This window comes from Neolamprologus brichardi, chromosome 17 (genome assembly GCF_056152115.1).
Source record: "Neolamprologus brichardi isolate AB-2024 chromosome 17, ASM5615211v1, whole genome shotgun sequence".
Lineage (NCBI taxonomy): Eukaryota > Metazoa > Chordata > Actinopteri > Cichliformes > Cichlidae > Neolamprologus > Neolamprologus brichardi.
The window spans coordinates 20,989,599-21,010,513 of NC_142120.1; the positions used below are offsets into that span (position 1 = coordinate 20,989,599).

The 20,915-nt window shown below is 38.3% G+C and overlaps 1 protein-coding gene across 2 annotated transcripts in view; it reads left to right on the plus strand.

Moving 5' to 3' along the window:
- The window catches only part of LOC102788275 (thyrotropin-releasing hormone-degrading ectoenzyme-like), a 267,187-nt gene that overhangs the window by 41,304 nt on the left and 204,968 nt on the right, over positions 1-20,915 (plus strand). For both annotated transcript variants that reach the window (XM_006781006.2, XM_087830568.1), the window contains exon 3: positions 3,156-3,432. In XM_006781006.2, the coding sequence (XP_006781069.2) occupies positions 3,156-3,432 (277 nt within the window). The remainder of the gene's footprint in view (positions 1-3,155; positions 3,433-20,915) is intronic.

The following is a 20,915-nucleotide window of genomic DNA, read 5'->3' on the forward strand; positions in this document are numbered from 1 at the left end:
TCTTTTCCTCACTGATTCATGTTTGATTGACACAGTTCCTCTAATGTCCACGTGAGGCTCCTTAATCTCTGTCTAACTTCTTTGTCCTGTTTCTCTGACCACCAGCCGATTACACCAGAACTGAACTGATTTAAACATCCATGGCTAATGTCACGGTGGTCATGCCCATCTTTTACAGTCTATGCTCTCAATGTGTACTTTTCTTTTCTTGTCTTGTCTGAGCCATGACCTTTTAAATGAGCAGCCATGTAGTAACCATGCTCAGGGGGGCAAAAACATCAATAAATTAAGTTAACAATCTTAACTTCACTAACCATCCAAAACATCACTGCTTAGTCTATTTTTTTCATCTTTGCTATTTACTATTATTATGGGCTTTTTACTGTTTATTATATGCGATCAAACAAGTCACAGCATCATTGGGACATGCAGTGATAAGTTTGTAGAATCTCAGCATTTCACTCCACAGTATCTGTTCTCATATTATCCCCAATAAAGAGCAGCCTTTGTAAGGGTGGAAATGGAGAGCTGAGAGAGAAACTCAAAGCCAGGTTTCAACACTAAGGTTGTCGAAACACCTAAGAGCAGCTGTGAAGCATTTGGAAGTCCCAGTATTTTCAATCTTGTTCCCAGTGAAGAGAAATTGGTTTCTGTTGGGTTTTACAACAAGTTGACTATGTTACACATAAGGACACACAGCAGGTTGGCTTCATGCTTTTGCCCTGAGGCAAAAAAAGAAAAGCAGCTACGCGAGGTTTCATCAGACTACAGTGCAGCAGTCCTATTTATTTATTTATTTATTTTTTGCTTTGTGTAAAATGTATTTATACTCCTCTGTGAGTCACTCTCATTCAGGCTGTGGACTTTACCTCTGACAACATGACTGTTCATGTTGTACAAGCTGTCCAGAGAGAATATTCCAGTTCTCTGGATGCAGATGAAGCTGTAGAGAAAAATATCTGGTTTGTTGTAACTCAGCTGTTTGACTGCATGTGGGAGTCATCTTCAAGACTTTGAGGAGTTTCAACAGTAAAGCAAAGGTTTGGGAGCAAAAGAAGACAACTTTGGAGGACTGAAACAAAAATATTCTTCATTACATCCAACAAAACATAAAATGATATCTGAATTTAGGTATGGATTTATGTGTTTATCAATATTTAAATTTAAATGATGTAGTCTTCCAATTGATTTCTTCAAATCTGAATTTAATTTAGGCATTGATAAATTATTTTTTTGGTCCTGTTATATTAATAATAATAATAATAATAATAATAAATTAGCCTTTTTTTATATAATTTATTTGCTTTTTTTTATTACTGGCAGTTTTGGTCCAACACAGAGTTGTTCACAATGCACATGGTAATAAAGTTGAGTTTTTTTGTGTAATTTGTTATGAAAACTGAGCCTTTGGTTTGAAACAATGCACCAAAATTACAGGGAAAAACTGTCATAAAGTGGGGTGATCTGAACACTGGCTGAACAGCTAGCTTTGGTCTGAAATGGATCCAGGTAATTAGAGGCAATGTAAATGATAGTCGACCTGAACACAGAGAGAAGTCAAACCCTGGCAGTGTTCAACCAAATTACGAGCAGCTGTAGTGGAACAACAAGCAACCATTTTTCCTCACCGGCTGCTTTAAAAAACAGATTTTCTCCTGCGTTGATGATGATGACAGCAGCCTGCTGTGATTCACTCAGGTATCACATATATGGATGCACACGCCCCAGCATGGATGGAGAAAGAGTTAAACAGTTAGACTGAATGAAAGAGGGAGATTAAAATGTGGTGAAAGGAGGGAATAAAATAGGATCAAGAGGAGGACGAGAGGACTTTGAGAAAAAGAGAAGAATGGAATAAAAGTAAAAAAGACTCGTGGCAACATGAAGGGACTGTGCTTCAACCTAATTAGACTGCAAATTTGTTTTAACGTTTTTTTTAACGTACGCCACTGGAAACCCCTCTTAACCCAGTGTTGTAGCCTTCCATTTAATGGGACCTTCCCCTCCTAGGAAATGTATCTGCAGGTCGGGTTGAAGCCGCCAGCAATGACTAATCAGCGTGGAAGGTGATGGCATGGTTATGTCAACGTAGATTTTCCGCTGAAGCATAAATTGGACATTAATGACATCTTCTCATTTCTTTTTACTTTGTTAGTTTCCTTGCGTTTTTTTTCTCCTGTTTTTGTCAAATTCAGTCACTTTAATTTTAAACTGTGTAATTTTAAAACTGTGTATGTACTGTATATTCTGTGTATTTATTATCTCACTCTTATTGCCTGTTTATGCCCTGTCCTCATCTTCAACATCATGCAGCTCTGTTGTATCGTAATTGCTCCTTGGGGATAAATAAAGTCTTCTGATTCTGAAATAATCTGTTGTGCATCTCCCATGTTATATTCTTGTTATTTGTCTTTTATTTTAAATTTCGGCATATTTTTTGACTTCATCATTTTTTGTGGTCTTATGTTGGTCCTCCGTACACCATTCCTATGACTGGTCTCATAAAATAATGTTTAAAGCCTACATTGTTCCACAATTTAGAGAATACTAGTCTCACAATAAGACGTAAAATTATTATGCCTACTTTTGGCTTGTGGCCTTTATCAGGATCATCATAACACATGTGGGCTTTGAACCACATGACCACATGCCAAAAGGTGTGTACTCCATTCACTGATATGTGGCTGTACACGATTTGCATGTGCTTTAGAACTGTGGTCATGCCCATCGTTCCTATTTTATGACACATTTCTTAATAAAGACTGCAACTTGAATGCATTGGTCTAGCAATTAATTTTCCCTTCAGATCTTTTTTCTCTTAACTTTGAAAGCATTGCAAAGCTTTGTAAAGTGCTTTCCGGTGCTGTATAAAGGACTTCCATTTACTTGTCGATGTTGAGGTGTTTTCTTTCATTTTTACTGGCATTCATAACTGCTGATATCTCATTCTTTATGTTTATTTACCGCTAAACATCAGCTATGTTGCCAGTGACCTGTTAAGGGTTGTATTACCTTCACATTTAGCTCTTTATATGGAACTCATACATGTTTGGCATTTCCCAAATGAAAGTGGTTCACCGGTGAAGTCACCTTCTATAATCTTTACAAATTTTTTTTTCTGGTAATAATCCTTTTATTCCTTTTTCTTTTCATAGCTACTTGGCAGTAACTCAGTTCAGTCCTATCCATGCCCGGAAGGCCTTCCCCTGCTTTGATGAACCTGTCTACAAGGCCACATTCTCCCTCACCCTCCGCCATGACCCACAGTACACCTCGCTGTCCAACATGCCGGTGGAGAGCAGCTTGCTGTTGGATGAGGACGGCTGGTTGACCAATCACTTTGCCCGGACTCCTCGCATGTCCACATACTACTTGGCCTGGGCTGTTTGCAACTTCACCTACAGAGAGACGCAGACGGACAGCGGCGTGACGGTCAGTCCCAACACACAAATAAACACTGACCACTACTGCTGTTGATGCTGTATTAGCCTGTTGAGGAAGTTATATCTCTTCTAGTGATGGCTTATTTTCAGAAAGCATGAGGTTTGTAACACAACTCACAGACTCACAGCTACAGGCGTAAAAAATTGAACGACGAGAGCAGAAGCACAAACGAGCGCATCTAAAGGTAAACACGTCTAATAAACACAATAAATAGACACGAGACTAAATTCATGGAGGCAAAATAACAATCTCATGATCCAAATTGAAATATCTCTTTTCACAGAGCGTGGGAATTAAGCTTTTGTGGTTCTCTAATTCATTTTTTAAAAAACATTTCTGCTGTGATCTTGACTTAATGGTCTCATTATGTACCAAATACCAAATGTTGTTGATTCGGTGGCAGCCCCTTTCTTCTTTTCTTCTGTCATTGCTGCTCTGTTTTCTTCTGGGACTTGTGTTTGTCTTGAGGCTGAGAGAAAAAACTCTTATGATGAAACCTGTGTGTATAAAACATGAAATACAGCAGTCTGTTCTCTCAACATAATGTCACATTTTAGCCCCCCGTTCATCTCCAGACTAAGTTTCATATCATTGAATCCTAATCTCTGGAGTTAAGACACTAAATATGAGCACAACCGTTTTCTTCAGACAGTAATTGGCATAATGAAGTCCTGATTTGGGAGTACGGGTTTTATATTTCAGTGTACCCAGATAAAAGGAGGACAGAATATCACTTTTGAATTCAACATAATTAAGGCAGTTTACCAGTGATGTTAGTGCCAATATGTATCATAATCATGCTCATGCAAATAAATGAACTGCTATCTAAATGTGGTTATGAAGATATCTGTGAGACTATAGAATGTTTGGTGGTAACCCTACCCTACCTGAGCCTATCATTTGGAAAAAGTCAAAGTGGAAAAGTGGAAATGGCCTGTGGTTCTGTCATTGTGAGGTTTGGTTTATATTCTGGTATTATATTACAGTGGGGCAAAAAAGTATTTAGTCAGCCACCGATTGTGCAAGTTCCCCCACTTAAAATGATGACAGAGGTCAGTAATTTGCACCAGAGGTACACTTCAACTGTGAGAGACAGAATGTGAAAAAAAAATCCATGAATTCACATGGTAGGATTTGTAGGAGAATTTAAGAATTTTTTTTTGTAAGAATTTATTCGTAAATCAGGGTGGAAAATAAGTATTTGGTCACCTCAAACAAGGAAAATCCCTGGCTCTCACAGACCTGTAACGTCTTCTGTAAGAAGCTTTTCTGTCCCCCACTCGTTACCTGTATGAATGGCACCTGTTTGACCTCATCATCTGTATAAAAGACACCTGTCCACAGCCTCAACCAGTCAGACTCCAAACTCCGCCATGGCCAAGACCAAAGAGCTTTCGAAGGACACCAGGAAAAGAATTGTAGACCTGCACCAGACTGGGAAGAGTGAATCTACAATAGGCAAGCAGCTTGGTGTGAAAAAATCAACTGTGGGAGCAATCATCAGAAAATGGAAGACATACAAGACCACTGATAATCTCCCTCGATCTGGGGCTCCACGCAAGATCTCATCCCGTGGGGTCAAAATGATCATGAGAACGGTGAGCAAAGATCCCAGAACCACACGGGGGGACCTGGTGAATGACCTGCAGAGAGCTGGGACCAAAGTAACAAAGGTCACCATCAGTAACACACTACAACGGCAGGGAATCAAATCCCGCAGTGCCAGACGTGTTCCGCTGCTGAAGCCAGTGCATGTCCAGGCCCGTCTGAAGTTTGCCAGAGAGCACATGGATGATACAGCAGAGGATTGGGAGAATGTCATGTGGTCAGATGAAACCAAAGTAGAACTTTTTGGTATAAACTCAACTCGTCGTGTTTGGAGGAAGAAGAATACTGAGTTGCATCCCAAGAACACCATACCTACTGTGAAGCATGGGGGTGGAAACATCATGCTATGGGGCTGTTTTTCTGCCAAGGGGACAGGACGACTGATCCGTGTTAAGGACAGAATGAATGGGGCCAAGTATCGTGAGATTTTGAGCCAAAACCTCCTTCCATCAGTGAGAACTTTGAAGATGAAACGAGGCTGGGTCTTCCAACATGACAATGATCCAAAACACACCGCCCGGGCAACAAATGAGTGGCACCGTAAGAAGCATTTGAAAGTCCTGGAGTGGCCTAGCCAGTCTCCAGACCTCAACCCCATAGAAAATCTGTGGCGGGAGTTGAAAGTCCGTGTTGCTCGGCGACAGCCCCAAAACATCACTGCTCTTGAGAAGATCTGCATGGAGGAATGGGCCAAAATACCAGCTACTGTGTGTGCAAACCTGGTAAAGACCTATAGTAAATGTTTGACCTCTGTTATTGCCAACAAAGGTTATGTTACAAAGTATTGAGTTGTATTTTTGTTATTGACCAAATACTTATTTTCCACCCTGATTTACGAATAAATTCTTTACAAATCCTACCATGTGAATTCATGGATTTTTTTTTTTTCACATTCTGTCTCTCACAGTTGAAGTGTACCTCTGGTGCAAATTACTGACCTCTGTCATCATTTTAAGTGGGGGAACTTGCACAATCGGTGGCTGACTAAATACTTTTTTGCCCCACTGTATGCTATGAAGACTTGGGGTTTATCAATATTTCATTTCCATGTTTTAATATTTTTTTCTTGCCTCGTCAGTATCCCGTTGTATCTTGTTATCAAGTCTTTATTTTTGTTTTGTGATTCCCATTTTGTGTGTTTCTTTTTTATCTTGTGCATTTTCACTGGTTTGACTTTATTTGGTTTTGTCTTAATTAGTTTCAGCTGTGTCTTGTTACCTTGGTATTTCCACTGTTAGCTTGTGTACAGTGATGAACATATCCAGTTTGTCTTTTGGCTGAGCATCTGTTTACCTGCACTCACATAGACCTCACATTCGGATCCTATTCTGAAAAAAAGTGAAAATGTCAGTTAAAATTGTTTTTTTATTCTTTGTTCTCCAGTCACCAAGTCTTGGGATAAAATTTTAATAAACCAAAAAATTCACAGCATTGCGGCTGCTATCATATTCAACAACCAGTACCAACTTAGGCCAAATGTGTCTCTGATGTTTAAACATGTTTAAACATTTTAACTTCCATAAACATGGAGTCGCCTTTATTCATGTTGACCAGCACCAACTCCGTCAATCTGCTTCATGTCATAGACTGAATGTGGATGGTGTAGTGTGGGGTCAAGCTGAAAGTAAATGATTGTGACATTAGCTGGTGCTGTTTGCTTTAAGCTCAGTCTCTGCCATTTTTTCATGTGAAACGTATCTAGGACTTGACCAAATGTTGTAGTTTAAAGTATTGTTGCTTTATCTTAGGTCTACATATCATGAAGGTGCCATAAAGGGAGTCCTTTGTGGTCTGCTATATCAGGCAGTGCAGCTGGCAGTAAATCTCCATCTTTAACAATGACAGCACCTGATGCATTGTCGTCTCCTCTGCCTCATTTTTATTCCAAATTTTAAGTTTGCTTAGAGATTATTGCTCAACCACAAAATGTCTTAGATTGAAGACACAGGAGCTGTGAACCAACAGATATGCAAGTATGTAGTAAGCAGACAGTTTTTGGCTTTTTTAGATAATATTGACATTATTGTAACCATAATTATCCACACACGGAGTGGCTTATAGTTAGCAATATATCATAATCAAAATTTGTGAAATTTAAAGATTAGGACATTTCTATATAATGACAATCGCTCGAATTATTAAAAAAAAAAAAACAACCAAAACACTCCATCAGTGCTTTAACACACAAAGGTCAAGTTCTTTTCAAACATACATAATGAAAACCTGCAGTGAGTTAGAGTACTGCTGCAGCTGATCTGGCCTCCACAGTCACTCAGTCTTAATCCAAATGTCATGGTTTGGGACGAGTTGGATGGCAGAGTGAAGGAAAAGCAGCCAACAAGCAGGGGCGATTCCAGGTTTGTTTGCTTTTTAAACGGTGGCTTACAGGGGATCAAGAACCAGTCACGGCTGCCCTGTGGGAAATCAGAAAAATTCAATCAGAAATAAAGACAGCATTGAAAATTGGCTTAAGGAACACTGCACTCTCCTCTGTCCCGCTACAGGTAACATGGAAGCAGAGCATAACAGCGGAAGAGGCATTTAGATCCTGTACTGAAGAAAAGCAGCAATACTCAATGTTATTATTGCATCAGTCGTTGATTCATGAATGAGTAAGCTGCTTCTGTTTCAAAGCTGGAGCTTGTTTTATTACTTTTTGTACTAATCCCGGTTATCTCAATATATATTATATCCCAAAATGTTAGATTTGTATCAAATATTATTATTTTAAATTATTTGCAATACCAGTTATCGAACATGTCAAGCATGTCGAAGGAGTACAAAGTATAAGATTAGCATTAGTACTACTAATTTAAAATTGTGAATTGTCATATTAACCTTGGCCAGAGTTATATAAGAATTAGTAATAACTTTGTCGCAGGTTTTTCAACTTTTAGCTGAGTGTGATGTCATAGAAAGAATAATTCTTATGTGAACATCTCTGGTGTGCTTCATTGACCTGCGATTCAAATCTTCTGTTTACAGAGGAGCAGGCAATCAGGAGAAAGTTGTGGTGGATTATTTTGAAATATGACTCATTCCAAGCTAACCTGACTCCATGGTGATTAAATGTAACTGTACTACAGTGCGGCACTTGAGTAAATGCAGTAGTTACTTTCAAGCATTCTTGCTTTTCATGTTCTTATCCAGTAGCATTGGGCTGACAGGCTGACAATACTGCAGCCAAGTAGCTTTGGGAGGACCCCAGGGGGCAATTATACTTGAAGGGGGAGGTTCCACTGCTTTAGACACTCCTCTGCCAAGAGCTCAGCATGTGTTGGAGTCTCTTCAAGACTGTTGGAGAAACTCCAGGAGAGAATCTCATGGAGCTGGCTGAGAGACTGAGGAGTGTGCAGAGCTTTTCTAAACCAAATAAGAAACCTACAATTTAAGACCAATTTCCAGTTATTAACACGTTTGTCCTTTGAAGATATTTCTATATTTTTTTCCATATTTTATTCACTTCAGTATTGATCCACAATGCAGAAATTGGTTAAAAATGAGGGAAAACTCTTCAGCAGGTCTGTCAGGACTTTACATGACTGGTAGTGTATGTAAATTTATTTGGAAAAACTAATAGTAATCATTTATAAATAAATGTATAATAGCAAAAAGACCTCGTTTTGTTGCTGGGCCTTGCTCTGCTGATGTTGCTGTGATGCGTTTTCATCTCTACACCGTAAAAAAAATCCTAAAATAACAGTAATATTCCGGAAGCTGGGGCGCCAAAATAATACCAGAAGATAACAGAAAATAACAGAAAATAACTTTCTCATGAAAATACGGTTATTTTCAGTAATAACAATACAGTTTGTTGGGATTTTGCCTTTTTCAAGTGCTTTTAAACATTAAATTAGGAACATTTTAATGTGATTAAATAATGAAATTACCTATAAACAAGGTCAATGAATACGGCAATATGAATAATAATACTTAAATGTACAGAAATATACAGTTAACAGTTGGTTTAAATAATAATGGATTACATTCATATTGCACTTTTTGAGACCCTCAAAGCGCTTTACAATTCCACTTTATAATTCCACTTTATAATTCCCCTCTGGCCATCACCAGTAGGCGGTAGGTGAAGAGTCTTGCCCAAAGACACAACGACCGAGAGTGTCCGAGCCAGGGTTCGAACCAGCAACCTTCTGATTACAAGGCGAACTGATGTAAAAAAAAGTTTATAAGAATCATTTTATATATTTTTCCATAGCATTACTTTTGAATTTAACAGTTCAATCTTTCAAATAACGGACAAATATTTGTGAAATTATGATACATTTGTGAATGTATTTTAACAGTCTAAATATGCATATGTACAGACAAATACATTTAAAAAACAAGAAAATTATGTAAATTTAATGATATTCTAGAAGAACAGTACAAAACTGTAAAATACACAGTAAAATACTTTTATATTACTTTTTTTTTTTTTTACAGTGTAGAGTCACAGTGCTAATAGCTAGAGTACTTCTTTCAGCAACAAAATACACAAACTCCTTCTTACCTTGATATAATGAGGCAATAATGCCATCATGGTTGACGTTAACAGACTTTGTCATGTTGATAAAATGATACTTTAAACATGCTGTCGCAAGACAACAATGCTTAATATCTCAAGCTAATGCTGTGGTTAAATCGCTGTATCAGGACTGCTGGGTTAAAATCATTTACTCTAAAGTCTAAATATAGAGACAACAGTTTAATATCCGAATATGATGTAATTAAGTCGGATTGAAACATTTATCTGGGGATGACATGGTAATTAAGATGTGAACTTCAGATACCATTTTGGTGTCTTGAGATAACAGATAATTAGCTTGCTTCCTTACAGGTCGACATGGTTTTATTACATTCTTATTCCTCATTGGAGTTGTGTCAATATAGCTCAATGTGTTAGGAGGCCAGTGGACCAAATCTGAGACACACGTGAACAATCTGTGACTGCCAAATGTGGGTACATGGACTCCCTGAGCTTCTCCAACATCAATCCCACTTTCCTGCAATGTCGATTTTCAACAAACAGCAAATATTTGTGCAGGAAATCATAGAGCGGAATGTTTTGTAGTCCTCTTATTTGTGAACTATGTTGCCATTAGAAAACTCCTTTAAGGCTTCAATGCAATGTAATTTATTTTTCATGTGTGGCTCATACAAATTATTACTTTTTTTTAATTTTACCTGAAAATATATTAGGACCATGTACAGTACTGTGCAAAAGTCACCCTTCATGTAACATGTGTAAACATATGTGGAAAGGCAAAAGAGAGCCAAAATTTGGTATACCCACCTTCAGTCTTCAGCTCAGCCTGAACTCTCTTAGGCCGACTTCTTTAAAAATTTCTTTAAGTAGTCTTCGGGAATATTTTTCCAGGATTCTTAAAGGACATTCAAAGCTCTTCTGGTTTTTATCCTTTTGTTCCACTGCCTGTCAAGATGATCACACACTGATTCAGTAATGTTAAAGTCCATGCTCTGGGGAGGCCAATCCATGACTGATAGGGTTATATTTGTGACTTTTCGACTAGCACCTACTTGGGTTGACTCCACTCAACCACCTCAATATAGCTGTGTGGCCCAAAGTCCTGTGAGATTATTTGTATGCAACATAAATAACACAACAATGTATACCTGCTGCCAAACCAATTGTACGTGGCAGCACCTCATTATTGAACCACAGTGTTGGTTTCTGTGCAGCGATTTCTCTCTTTGCCAGGATTCAGTTTAGATTTTTCTGAAGGTGTCATTCTCCTGACTCATCGAGTGATCCCCACTGACTGTCCAGTTGGTGGCATGCAGTCTGTTGATGTCACATTTTTGTCTCAGATTGTTTGGAGCCCCCGGGCGAGTAGGTACTAAAAAAGTACCTGGTACCAGATACTACAGCCTAGTAATCCCTAAAAACAAGTCGAGTCAAGTCGAGTTGAGCTGAGGACCTGCTAGTGGAGAAGGGTTAATTGCATGTTCTTATATCAGGCATTGTCAGTGTGTTTGGGATCATTTTCATGCTGTATTGCATGGTGGATCAAAATCTGACTGTGCATTTCTACATTTATAATTCAATCCACATCCAAGTAAGCTAAGCACATTCCAAGGTGTGCTTTAAAAAGTCATCCTGAGTTATAAAAACTTGAGCCAGATTTGAGCCAGTGTTGGAACCAAGAACAAGACCAGTGACTGTAGCCAAATGTTGTGGCTGAGCCTAGAGAGAGTCCACCTACAGGTCTGTGTCTCCAGCTACTTTTGCAGTTTGGTTTCTGAGCTTTAGTGTTTATCATGTCTATCCTGTTTCTGCTTTGAAAGTCAAATCTGGATTTGCCTGTTATCCCATCATCCTGTAACAGCCATAACATTTAAAACAGAAATATGCACATGCACACGTCCATGTTCTTATGCAAGGACAAATACATACATGACCTTGTTTCTCATCCTCCTTCTTTTTCCTCTCCTCCAATCATCACTCTATCAGTGTAATTACAGCTCATCCATCTCGTCTGCCAGAAACTCAAGGACAGCACTCCAACTCTCTCTCTCTCTCTCTCTCACACACACACACACACACACACACACTCTCTCTCTCTCTCTTTCTCTACCTCATACGGACACACACACACATATACACACGCTCCGCCTGTGTCATCTTGTTACTGCAAGAGAATTTTGGTGAAATGCTGTTTTAATGACAAATCCTATCTGGGTCATTTATAACCATCACCAGCCTCCAACACTGTGTGTGTATAAGAGTGTGTTTTGTGTGTAGAGTGATGTTAGGGAGAATCAGTCAGGCTTGTCTTAGTCTTTGTAATGAATAAATTTATCTTTATTTTTGTACTTTCCTTTTTTGCTCACCAAAAGCACTAAATATAGATACATTATTTCATATTCATCAGAAGCAGATAAAGGAAAACAAAGGCTGTGCACGTATCCCATGCACTTCTTGGAGTTACCTTCAGGAGGTCTTTATCGTAGCAAATGTTCATTATGTGGCCCTGCTGGCTGAGCTCCTGGAGTTTGTTGCAATGAATGCTAGATATGATAAATGAGAAGACTCCGCCTCCAGGCACCCTCAGTCTAATGGAACAAGAGCAAGTGGACCCTCACCAACTATCACAGTAATCGTTCAGAAGTAGAGCCTTTGGCTAGAGGTGTACCTAATGAAAGCCCTTTCACCAACCCCTAAAATTGTACGGGAGGCCAAACTGTTCCAAAACTACACTCATCCAGGTGGAGAGATTGCGCAGTCCAATCAGCAGTGCACAGCTATGCAAATCAGAAATAACTAGGCTTTTATTTTCAAGGATTTAGTATTTCTTATTGTTATTTTCACTATTGCATTAAATTACAGTGATAATACATTATAACTCTATTTCTACAAAAACAAACAAATATAAAAAACTAAACCTGTAACTTAACACCATCATATTTAATAAAAATGAACAGTGTGCACAGTTCTTATGTGCAGCAACCCGACCCTCCATGCATTGCTTTGGCTGCCAAAAATTTTGATTGCCACCCTCCGGAGTCTACCCCAACATTTTATATATCAACTATTAGTAGAAATTATATGCAAGAGAAGAAGGTCTGAACCCCTCTTTTCTGGGGAAAAATATTATTTCGAATTAATAATTACCATAACATCTAAAATGTGAAATTGTGATTATGTGAGACATCGTTCAAAAGTCCATAAGGTAAAAGCAAACAGAACTCAGTGAAACAGGGAACACACAAGGACAGGATAACAGACATGCTGACAAAGGTCGGATGGAAACTGGGACTATGTACACACACAGACACATTGATGGCAATGAAGTGAAGAGGAAACAGGTGGTGAATGAGGAACACCTGAAACTAATTAAGCTAAATGATACAAAGGAAGTAATATCAAATGAATAACACAGGAGCCTACAATAGTAATCAAAACTAAAGGTCAAGGTTAAGAATGAAAAGCAAACTAAAAACTCTAAAAAGCAAAAAACCAAAAGCCACAGATCACACTAGAACGCAACATATTTACCGGAGTAACCAGAGTCCAGTTTGTTAGCTACAGTATTTTCCCCCACCACTCAGTCATTTGCTTCAGTGTGGCTGTCATATAATGGGGCAATCATGTCTCGTTAGAACATACTCAGCTTTCCACTAAAGGCCTGTACATGCTTTCTGTAACAATGAAGTATTGGAGCAATCAGGGTAAACTGGATGTGTGTGATGTTTTATTTGTGTATTTTGGAGTGATAAATGTATTTGGTTGAGAGTGGAATGCTAAGTTATTGAAGTTATAAGGCTAGCAAGCTCAGTTAGGGTCTGTAGACTCTGTGCAGCCAAAATAGATTATCTGCACTCTGTCAGAAAACTTTATTAGAAAACAACTGAGAGATGATTGAAGGAAATTTGATCGTAGCTGATTTAAAGGATTGGGAAGTTTTTACTTGTTTAAAGCTTAATTTAAATCAAGTTTTTCCAATTGTTTTGGGAATCACTGCCAACAGAATATTATTTACTTTGCCAATTGCATTCATCCTTTGTATTCTCTCGTACATCCTTGTAAATAAAACGGCTCATGATTTAGCAGATTTGCTGCTTTCGGTTCAGTCACATCAATGTTCATGGACATTTTTATTTAATTCTTCTGTACTTTGTTTTTTTAATGTCAGCATGACTTTAAAGTTGATACAAGGAGTTTTTTTTTTTAATTTGTTTCCCTTGTGTCTCTCAGCCATAGATGGAAGGTCTGTTGATTTTGGGCTAACAGTTGTGGAGCCGTTACTGCCTAAAATTGTGGGCGCTTAACAAGTGGAAATTTAAAACATAGCCTCAGGCTTCAGTGGTTAAAGCACAAAAGGTGAGGGAGATGAACAGAGCAACTCTATGCTGCTGCTATGCTACCATCCCAGTGGACATGACAGTGCTGTTGGAGATATGGTGGACCTGAGACTCAAATGATGCTTGTGACATGGTGGGTTAAATAATACAACATCATACAATGCATGCAACTTTATTAATCTCACCAGGGACGTTTTGTTTGGAGCAGCTGGTTGTTGCACAAATCACAGTAGCACAAACAAACACATAAGTGCAACATTAGAGACAGATGGGAGTGTTTTGGCTTCAGTTTCAGCTTTTCTTTTCTTTTCTTTTCTTTAACCATATTCAGGCAGAATTAGTTTGGATCTGGAGTTGTGTGTCAACATACTCATTCCTCTGATTCTCGCATTGGCTTCCAAATATATAAAAGTCAGGCTTTACCTGTCAGGGAATCTGTGGATCTTTCATTATCGCAAAATACATAACCAAAATGAATCCATATTGATATCTAGGTATCGATCACAACTGATGAGTAAGTCGGTGTATCCTTGAAGGGAATACAAACTGCTCTGTCCTAGGATACTGATGGTTCAGGTTCTGTGCCCACCAGTCTCTCAGTGTGGACTTAATCTCTTTGTCTCTAAGTCCTCGATGCCAAGAATAAAAAGGAAACTAAGGTGCACTGGATTCATAACATTAGACTGTTAAAATCAGTGCACAACAGAAATCATTTTACATTAAGTTTTTTGTTTTCTTCATAATCATAATTTAAAATAAGATTCTATTTATGACTCAGCCTGAATGGTATTACGACAAGTCCTGTGTGCATGTGGTGTGACATCAGCAGCTGCACTCCTGTGTGATCCTACACACAGAATACAATCTAAATATGAATGTTCTTTCACCCATAGAGACTTTTTTTTTTTTTGGTTGGGTGAGATACATTTACTACATCTTTGTAAAATGTGATTTTGGAACTGATCTCTTCCTCAACAGTCATATGGTACAGTCTCACTGATGCACCCACACTTGCAAATGACATCTGCAGCTCACTGAGAATCAAATTCCAATTATACCAAACAAAAAATTAAATTATACAATAAGAATCAGTGAAAACCTGTTGTACATCAGTGGAAAGAAGGAACAATTAGGCAGTTAATTATGATTCAATGATGGGAATAATGGCACACAAGCTCTGGTCAGGAAACTGTGAAGAAGAAAATGGGCTCAGCAGTCGTGATGATGAAATACCTCCATTTTCCCCATCTTTAAATATTGAATGTTTTTTCTTTCCTTGAACGTATGCACGCTGTTACACCAAGATAATTCGCGAAGACTCCATCACATCAGCTGCCAAAATCATCCCGAACACTGTGGAAGGACAGATTTCAGATTAAGAGTGAGATTGTCTTGCTTGAATGATACGTTTTTTTAAAAAAAAAACAGGATATGGTTCTATTTGCAGACAATGAATGTGCTGGGCATGAAATACATCCAGGAAGCAGCACATGCATATTTTTATATTTACAAACAGTTGCTGTCTATGCTCTCTATGTCTGTGTTACAGCATCGCTCTCATATTAAAACCCTTGTTTGAGCCTGAAGGCAGTGGAGAGGCTGCTGTCTGTTTGCAGAGCAGCTTCCTCTGACAGAAACATTAATCCTCGGATCCCTCCATCCTCCTCCACTAAAACCTCCAAAAGGAACAGCTTTATATGACAAAAACATCCCTCTGTCCCCTTCATAAGTGATAAAACAGCTTCATCTGACAGAGACATTCATTCTTCCTACCTCCTCAAAACTGCAGAAAGAAAAAGAAGGCATCTGAAGGAGCGCTGGACTGAGAGCAAGAATTGTTATTCTGTGTATAAATGATGCAATTCCAAGTGCTACATCATAAAATGCAGACAGGAGCAGAACAGAGCTCGAATCTTCAAGTGTTCTGTTCTGTTTAAGCTTCCAGGCTTGCAGCAGCAGTAAGAACCTGTTAATGACCGTTAATTGACCGATGAGGATAAACCAAATGTTTCCTGAGGCGGTGTTACTCTAAGAATGCTTCAAGATCACTTTCCACTTTTTATTGAAGAACTTGAGTAAAATAATTAATATGTCATGTAAGTGACACCGTCAGGACACCACAAATTTTAGTGTATTAAAATTTGTGGTGTCCTGCAGTTCAGTTTCATACAATGCCTTGATCTTTTTATTATTTTATGATAAGTATCCCTTTTTTTTCCTTTAAAGTGGAACCACATGGACATTAAAAAATGTAATAAGAATTACTGTAGCAACTATTCCAGATTTTAGTTGTGCCCAAGGAGTTGCCGAAGTGACCAAACTATTTGGCCTCTAGTGATTTGTCACAAAAAAAGTATATTGATACATCAGTTTTTGTGCCACCAAATATAAATGCTGAGCTCGTGCTGGCCAGCCCAATGAAAATTGGCTCCACCACTGGTCAATTAGCAATCCCACCTTGGCAAAGTGTTCCTCTGTGGCTGTCCAGCTCCTATTATAGAGGAGCTGTACAATAACATTTCTTTTTAGCCCCTAATCACATTATTGTTTGGCAAATGGAGGTCTTAATTCATAGACCAACTGTGTTAGCAGCTGCTGTGCCAAGTACAAAGACACTGCCTAACCAAAAGCCCCATTTTATGTTTCTCACACATAGCTGCTGGTAGCATTAGCAAGCCTGATTAGCAGCAGCATAAAATGCATTAACAAGATTTATACTGCGGTGGTAGTAAAAATAATGATGCTATATTCAGGACTTAACCAGATTTTTTAGAGCCTACAAACAGAACCATAAATAGGCGCAAGCAGCAGGGCTATGGCTATTTACTGACACGCTGTCATAGACTCGCATACTAAGTAATGGGTCAGAAAATAATAAACCTCAGCTTAGCATCCAGTTGATGCTTAAAAACTAAAGTGAGCAGAAAACACTTGAAGGAGCCGTTATGGTCATAAAAAATCAGTGTGAAGCAAATTCTCTCAGTAAGCTCTTAAAAGAAAGGATCCCATCTTCCAGACCATCTGAGCAGCACAAACAGATCCGTTAGGCTGGGCCACTTCCAGGCTTCTTTGTCACACAAAATTCCTCTTCTTTCTTCACCTACTTCAAAAACAGCTGTTTGTCTTTGTGCTGCATTGTAGTATGGCATAATGTGCCTCTGTAAGAATCTCTGTTCCTGTAATGAGACACTTTCCCTTCAGGGAGGATTAAAGCCTGACAGAAAACAAACAAACAAACAAAACAGTGTGATGACCCACTGCGAGCAGACCCCGGTTCAATAAAACCTCCATCTTTCAGCCATTTAGCTCGTTATTCCTCCATTTTCTGTCATTTCACTCACTGGCAGCGCTATAAAGCAAAGCCTTTTGGTGTTTATCTACCACCTAATCACTGCTGGAATCTGAATGGGATTGTTCAGCAAGAACCAAACAAAAAGCTCGAGACACTGAAGGTCTGTCACACGAAGATTACAAAATGCAATTTGGGCATTATGGCTGACAGAATTGATCAAAAGTAATGACCACAAATATATTAAAAATATTTTTAATGGCATAATAAAGGTCATCAATATTGCACAAGCATGGCTTCACGTTATAGTAGTATTCTAATTAAAGTTTATGTAAGTCTTTCATATTGGTGCCATTACATTAATGTTATAAATAATAGATGTTGATGTTAATGGTCTCTGCAAATGCTCTGTAATGCTGATCTCCTAATTCTGTATCGTAATACTCTGATGACTATAATCATAATGAAGACATTGTTAACATGCTCTTATATTATACCAGCGAAAATATAAGAGTGAAATGTGGAAATCTAAATAGAAATCACTGGGAGAATTCCTAAATGGCAAAGCTACCGGCTGTGCTGACCGTTACGAGCCAGAAAACAAACCCGTCTCATCGCCAGCTTCTCACTGTGACCCATGCTGGGTGTAAAACGTAATGAATTAAACCTAATATATAGTTCGTAAACTTTGACGGGACTTGACTCTTGTTTTTAGTTTGAAAGTCTTGTTGATTGTTGTGAAGATTTTTTATCTTTATGTGATGAGTTGGGAGAGGTGATGTGTTGTGGAAGCGTATGAGCCAATGTTGTTCTTGCACTGATGCATATTCACTGTTTTTGTGTGTGACTTCCTCCCCTGCTTAATTTGTAAGTTTGCACACTTTCAAAGAGCTAAACAGTCTCTAATTCAGTGGTAGCTTCGGTTTAATAGAGAGAGATAAAATTTAAACCAATAAAATCCACAAAATAAATATTACATAAAAGTTATGAATTATTTTGTATGTTACTGAGTGAAAAAGTATTTGATCCCCAAGCAAAACATGACTTGATAGAAAAAAAAACATGTTGGCAAGCACAGCAGTATACCATTTCTTCTATTTGGTCACAAGGTTTGCACACTGCTCACAAGGGGTTTGGGTCCACTTTTTACAGAAACTCTCTAAATACTCAACAACCAAACTCAACAGCTTCAGCTCCCTCCACAAATTTTCTATAGGACTAAGATGTGGAGACTGGCCAGGCCACTACATTGTCTTAATGTGCTCATTTTTCAACCACTCCTTTTTTTTTTTGTCTTGGTGGTTTAATTTGGATCATTGTCATGCTGGAAGACCCATCTTCAGTGTTCTGGCTGATTGAAGGAGGTTCTTCCTAGATTTCACAGTCCATCACTCTGTTCATTGGCCACACCATGCAGTGAAGTCATCCTGTACCCATTAGGGTATTAACAAGCTTAACAGTTGTCACCTTCTCACCAGGCTTCTCAGGTCTTAAAGCCCATTCCAGCCTTGTGCAGGTCTATAATCTTGTCCCTGACAGCCTTTGACAGCTCTTTGGTGTCGCTCTCGAGAGGTTGACATGGAAGAAACTGATACTGTGTACAGGTGTGCTTTATACATACAATGACTTGAGATCAGGAGTAATAATCATTGATTGACTTATTGTGTGGTTCTGTTTGGGTTGTAGAAGGTCAAATACTTATTTTTCACAGTGACACACAAAGGAATTTATAACTTTCTTTTGCAGTGTGGTTTTTTTTTCTGAATTTTTTTGATTGATAATCGTTGTCTCTCCATTAAAAAGAAACTACCAAAAATTAGTGACTGCTCATTTCTTTGTAAGTGAGCAAGTCTACTTTTCATAACAGCGTTTCCCTAACATAGCATTTGTGATGTTTGTTCAGCAAAGGTTGAAAGAGCATAGAAAAGTGTTTGTAGGCATGTGTGTGAATGAGGGATGTTCTAAAAGGCACGTTGAGTGCTCCAGTAGAGTAGAAAGTGCTATATAAGATATGATGCTATATAAGAACCAGTCCATTTACCTATCATGGGATAAGCAGAGATTTTAATCACATCAGCTCTCTGGATTGAGGCATTAATGGAGTTTTAATGTTGTGCCACTTAATGTTGTAGGTCTATATGAGTAGTAAAATAAGATTTTATGGGCAAAACAATTTTTAAACAATATGTTGGAGCAAACCAACCAAACTTTAAATGGTTTCTCTCAGATTTGATGAGTGATTCCATCATGCAATTTGTATGCTATGCTAATCACTGTGATTTGAAATAACATTCTCCCAGCTTATTTACCTGGGAACCCAAAAGGAATGCCCAGAGGTGTTTCCAAGATGGTGCCAAGATGGCTGCCAAATGGCAAGAATAAAACATGCAGTTTTGTCTGAGTGCACACACAACGTGTCAGCTGATAGTAGAGCATTGCACTTCAGGTGGTGCCATGGTTACCCAAACCACAGATGGCAAAGCAAGACTGCCACCCAAGGGCAAGAACACATTGGACTAAATCAAGTCTGAGTTTGTTTTGTTTTTGCTTCTCCCAAAGCCACCTTGACTAAACTTCATCTGAAGCAAACATGTTGTAAATCAGTGTTAATTCTTTCAAAATAGTGATTTATGTTTAAATGGTTAGTATTCAGAAATATATCCTCCAAGATAGGAGTTGGCACTCAAAGGCCCACAGCACACTCCTCTGCAACATAAAGCTCCACTGTTGTCCAAACACTATTAAACACATCCATGAGTGACTGTTGCTATGGGTAATATGTTCCTTTATCACTGTGAACATACTGCCTATGGTCTGTTTTGACTGTGTTGAGGAATTTTTGCAAGAGCAGGTATTTCTCATACGAATTAATCTCCCAGGAGGTAAAGATGTAAAATACCTGTAATATAGAAACATGTAGTATGGAAATTAGGGAGAGCATAGCCATCCCCATTCTCATGTTAATTCTCCTACAGGGAGTTCCTCTTCCTACATATCCTCACCATTCCAGGTAAAGGAAAACAATGAGGTTCTCCTTAAGGCCTCAACAGTGACAAAGCAGACGATGGTTTCTGTGATTGTGTTCCCAAAAGGTTCCGCTTTAATGAACCTCAAATACAGAAATCTCAAAAACCCCAAAACAGCCTGTAAAAAGTCAGCAAAAAAGGCATTATCTGCAGATTTTCTTAAGAGCCATTTATTGCAGAAAATTACTGTAAAGTCTTGTTTATTGGTCACACTCTGATAGATAAATGTCACATTAACATGCTGCAATAAAGCAACATTGCATGAATTCTAATTATGTTTAAAGCTTTGTAATGTTAGGACTATAAAATAATGTTTTTTGTAACAAAAAGTAATGTTACATTCTTCCAATAAAACAGTAATGAAACCGCTTTAGGAGTACACAGGCAGACGTTTTCTCCTTTATGATTAAACACATTGGTAGGAAAAAAAAAAGAAAATTTGGGATGTCCGTCTGCCATAGACTTCTGTAATAATATTAAATGTCACATTTACATTCAATAGTGATAATAAAGGTCACATTAATGTCCAGCAGTGCTAATATACTGCAGGTCAGATTAATGTTTTTAATGAAAACAGGCTTCTATAAAATTCAGTTTTTGTGTGGCATCATTTACTTTAACTAAAGTTTAATAACATGGATTTAAATGCATACAGCTCATACAGTTATGCATTTAAGGGACAGAGCTTTACTGTGGACAAAATCGCTGGTTTTGTGTGTAACAGA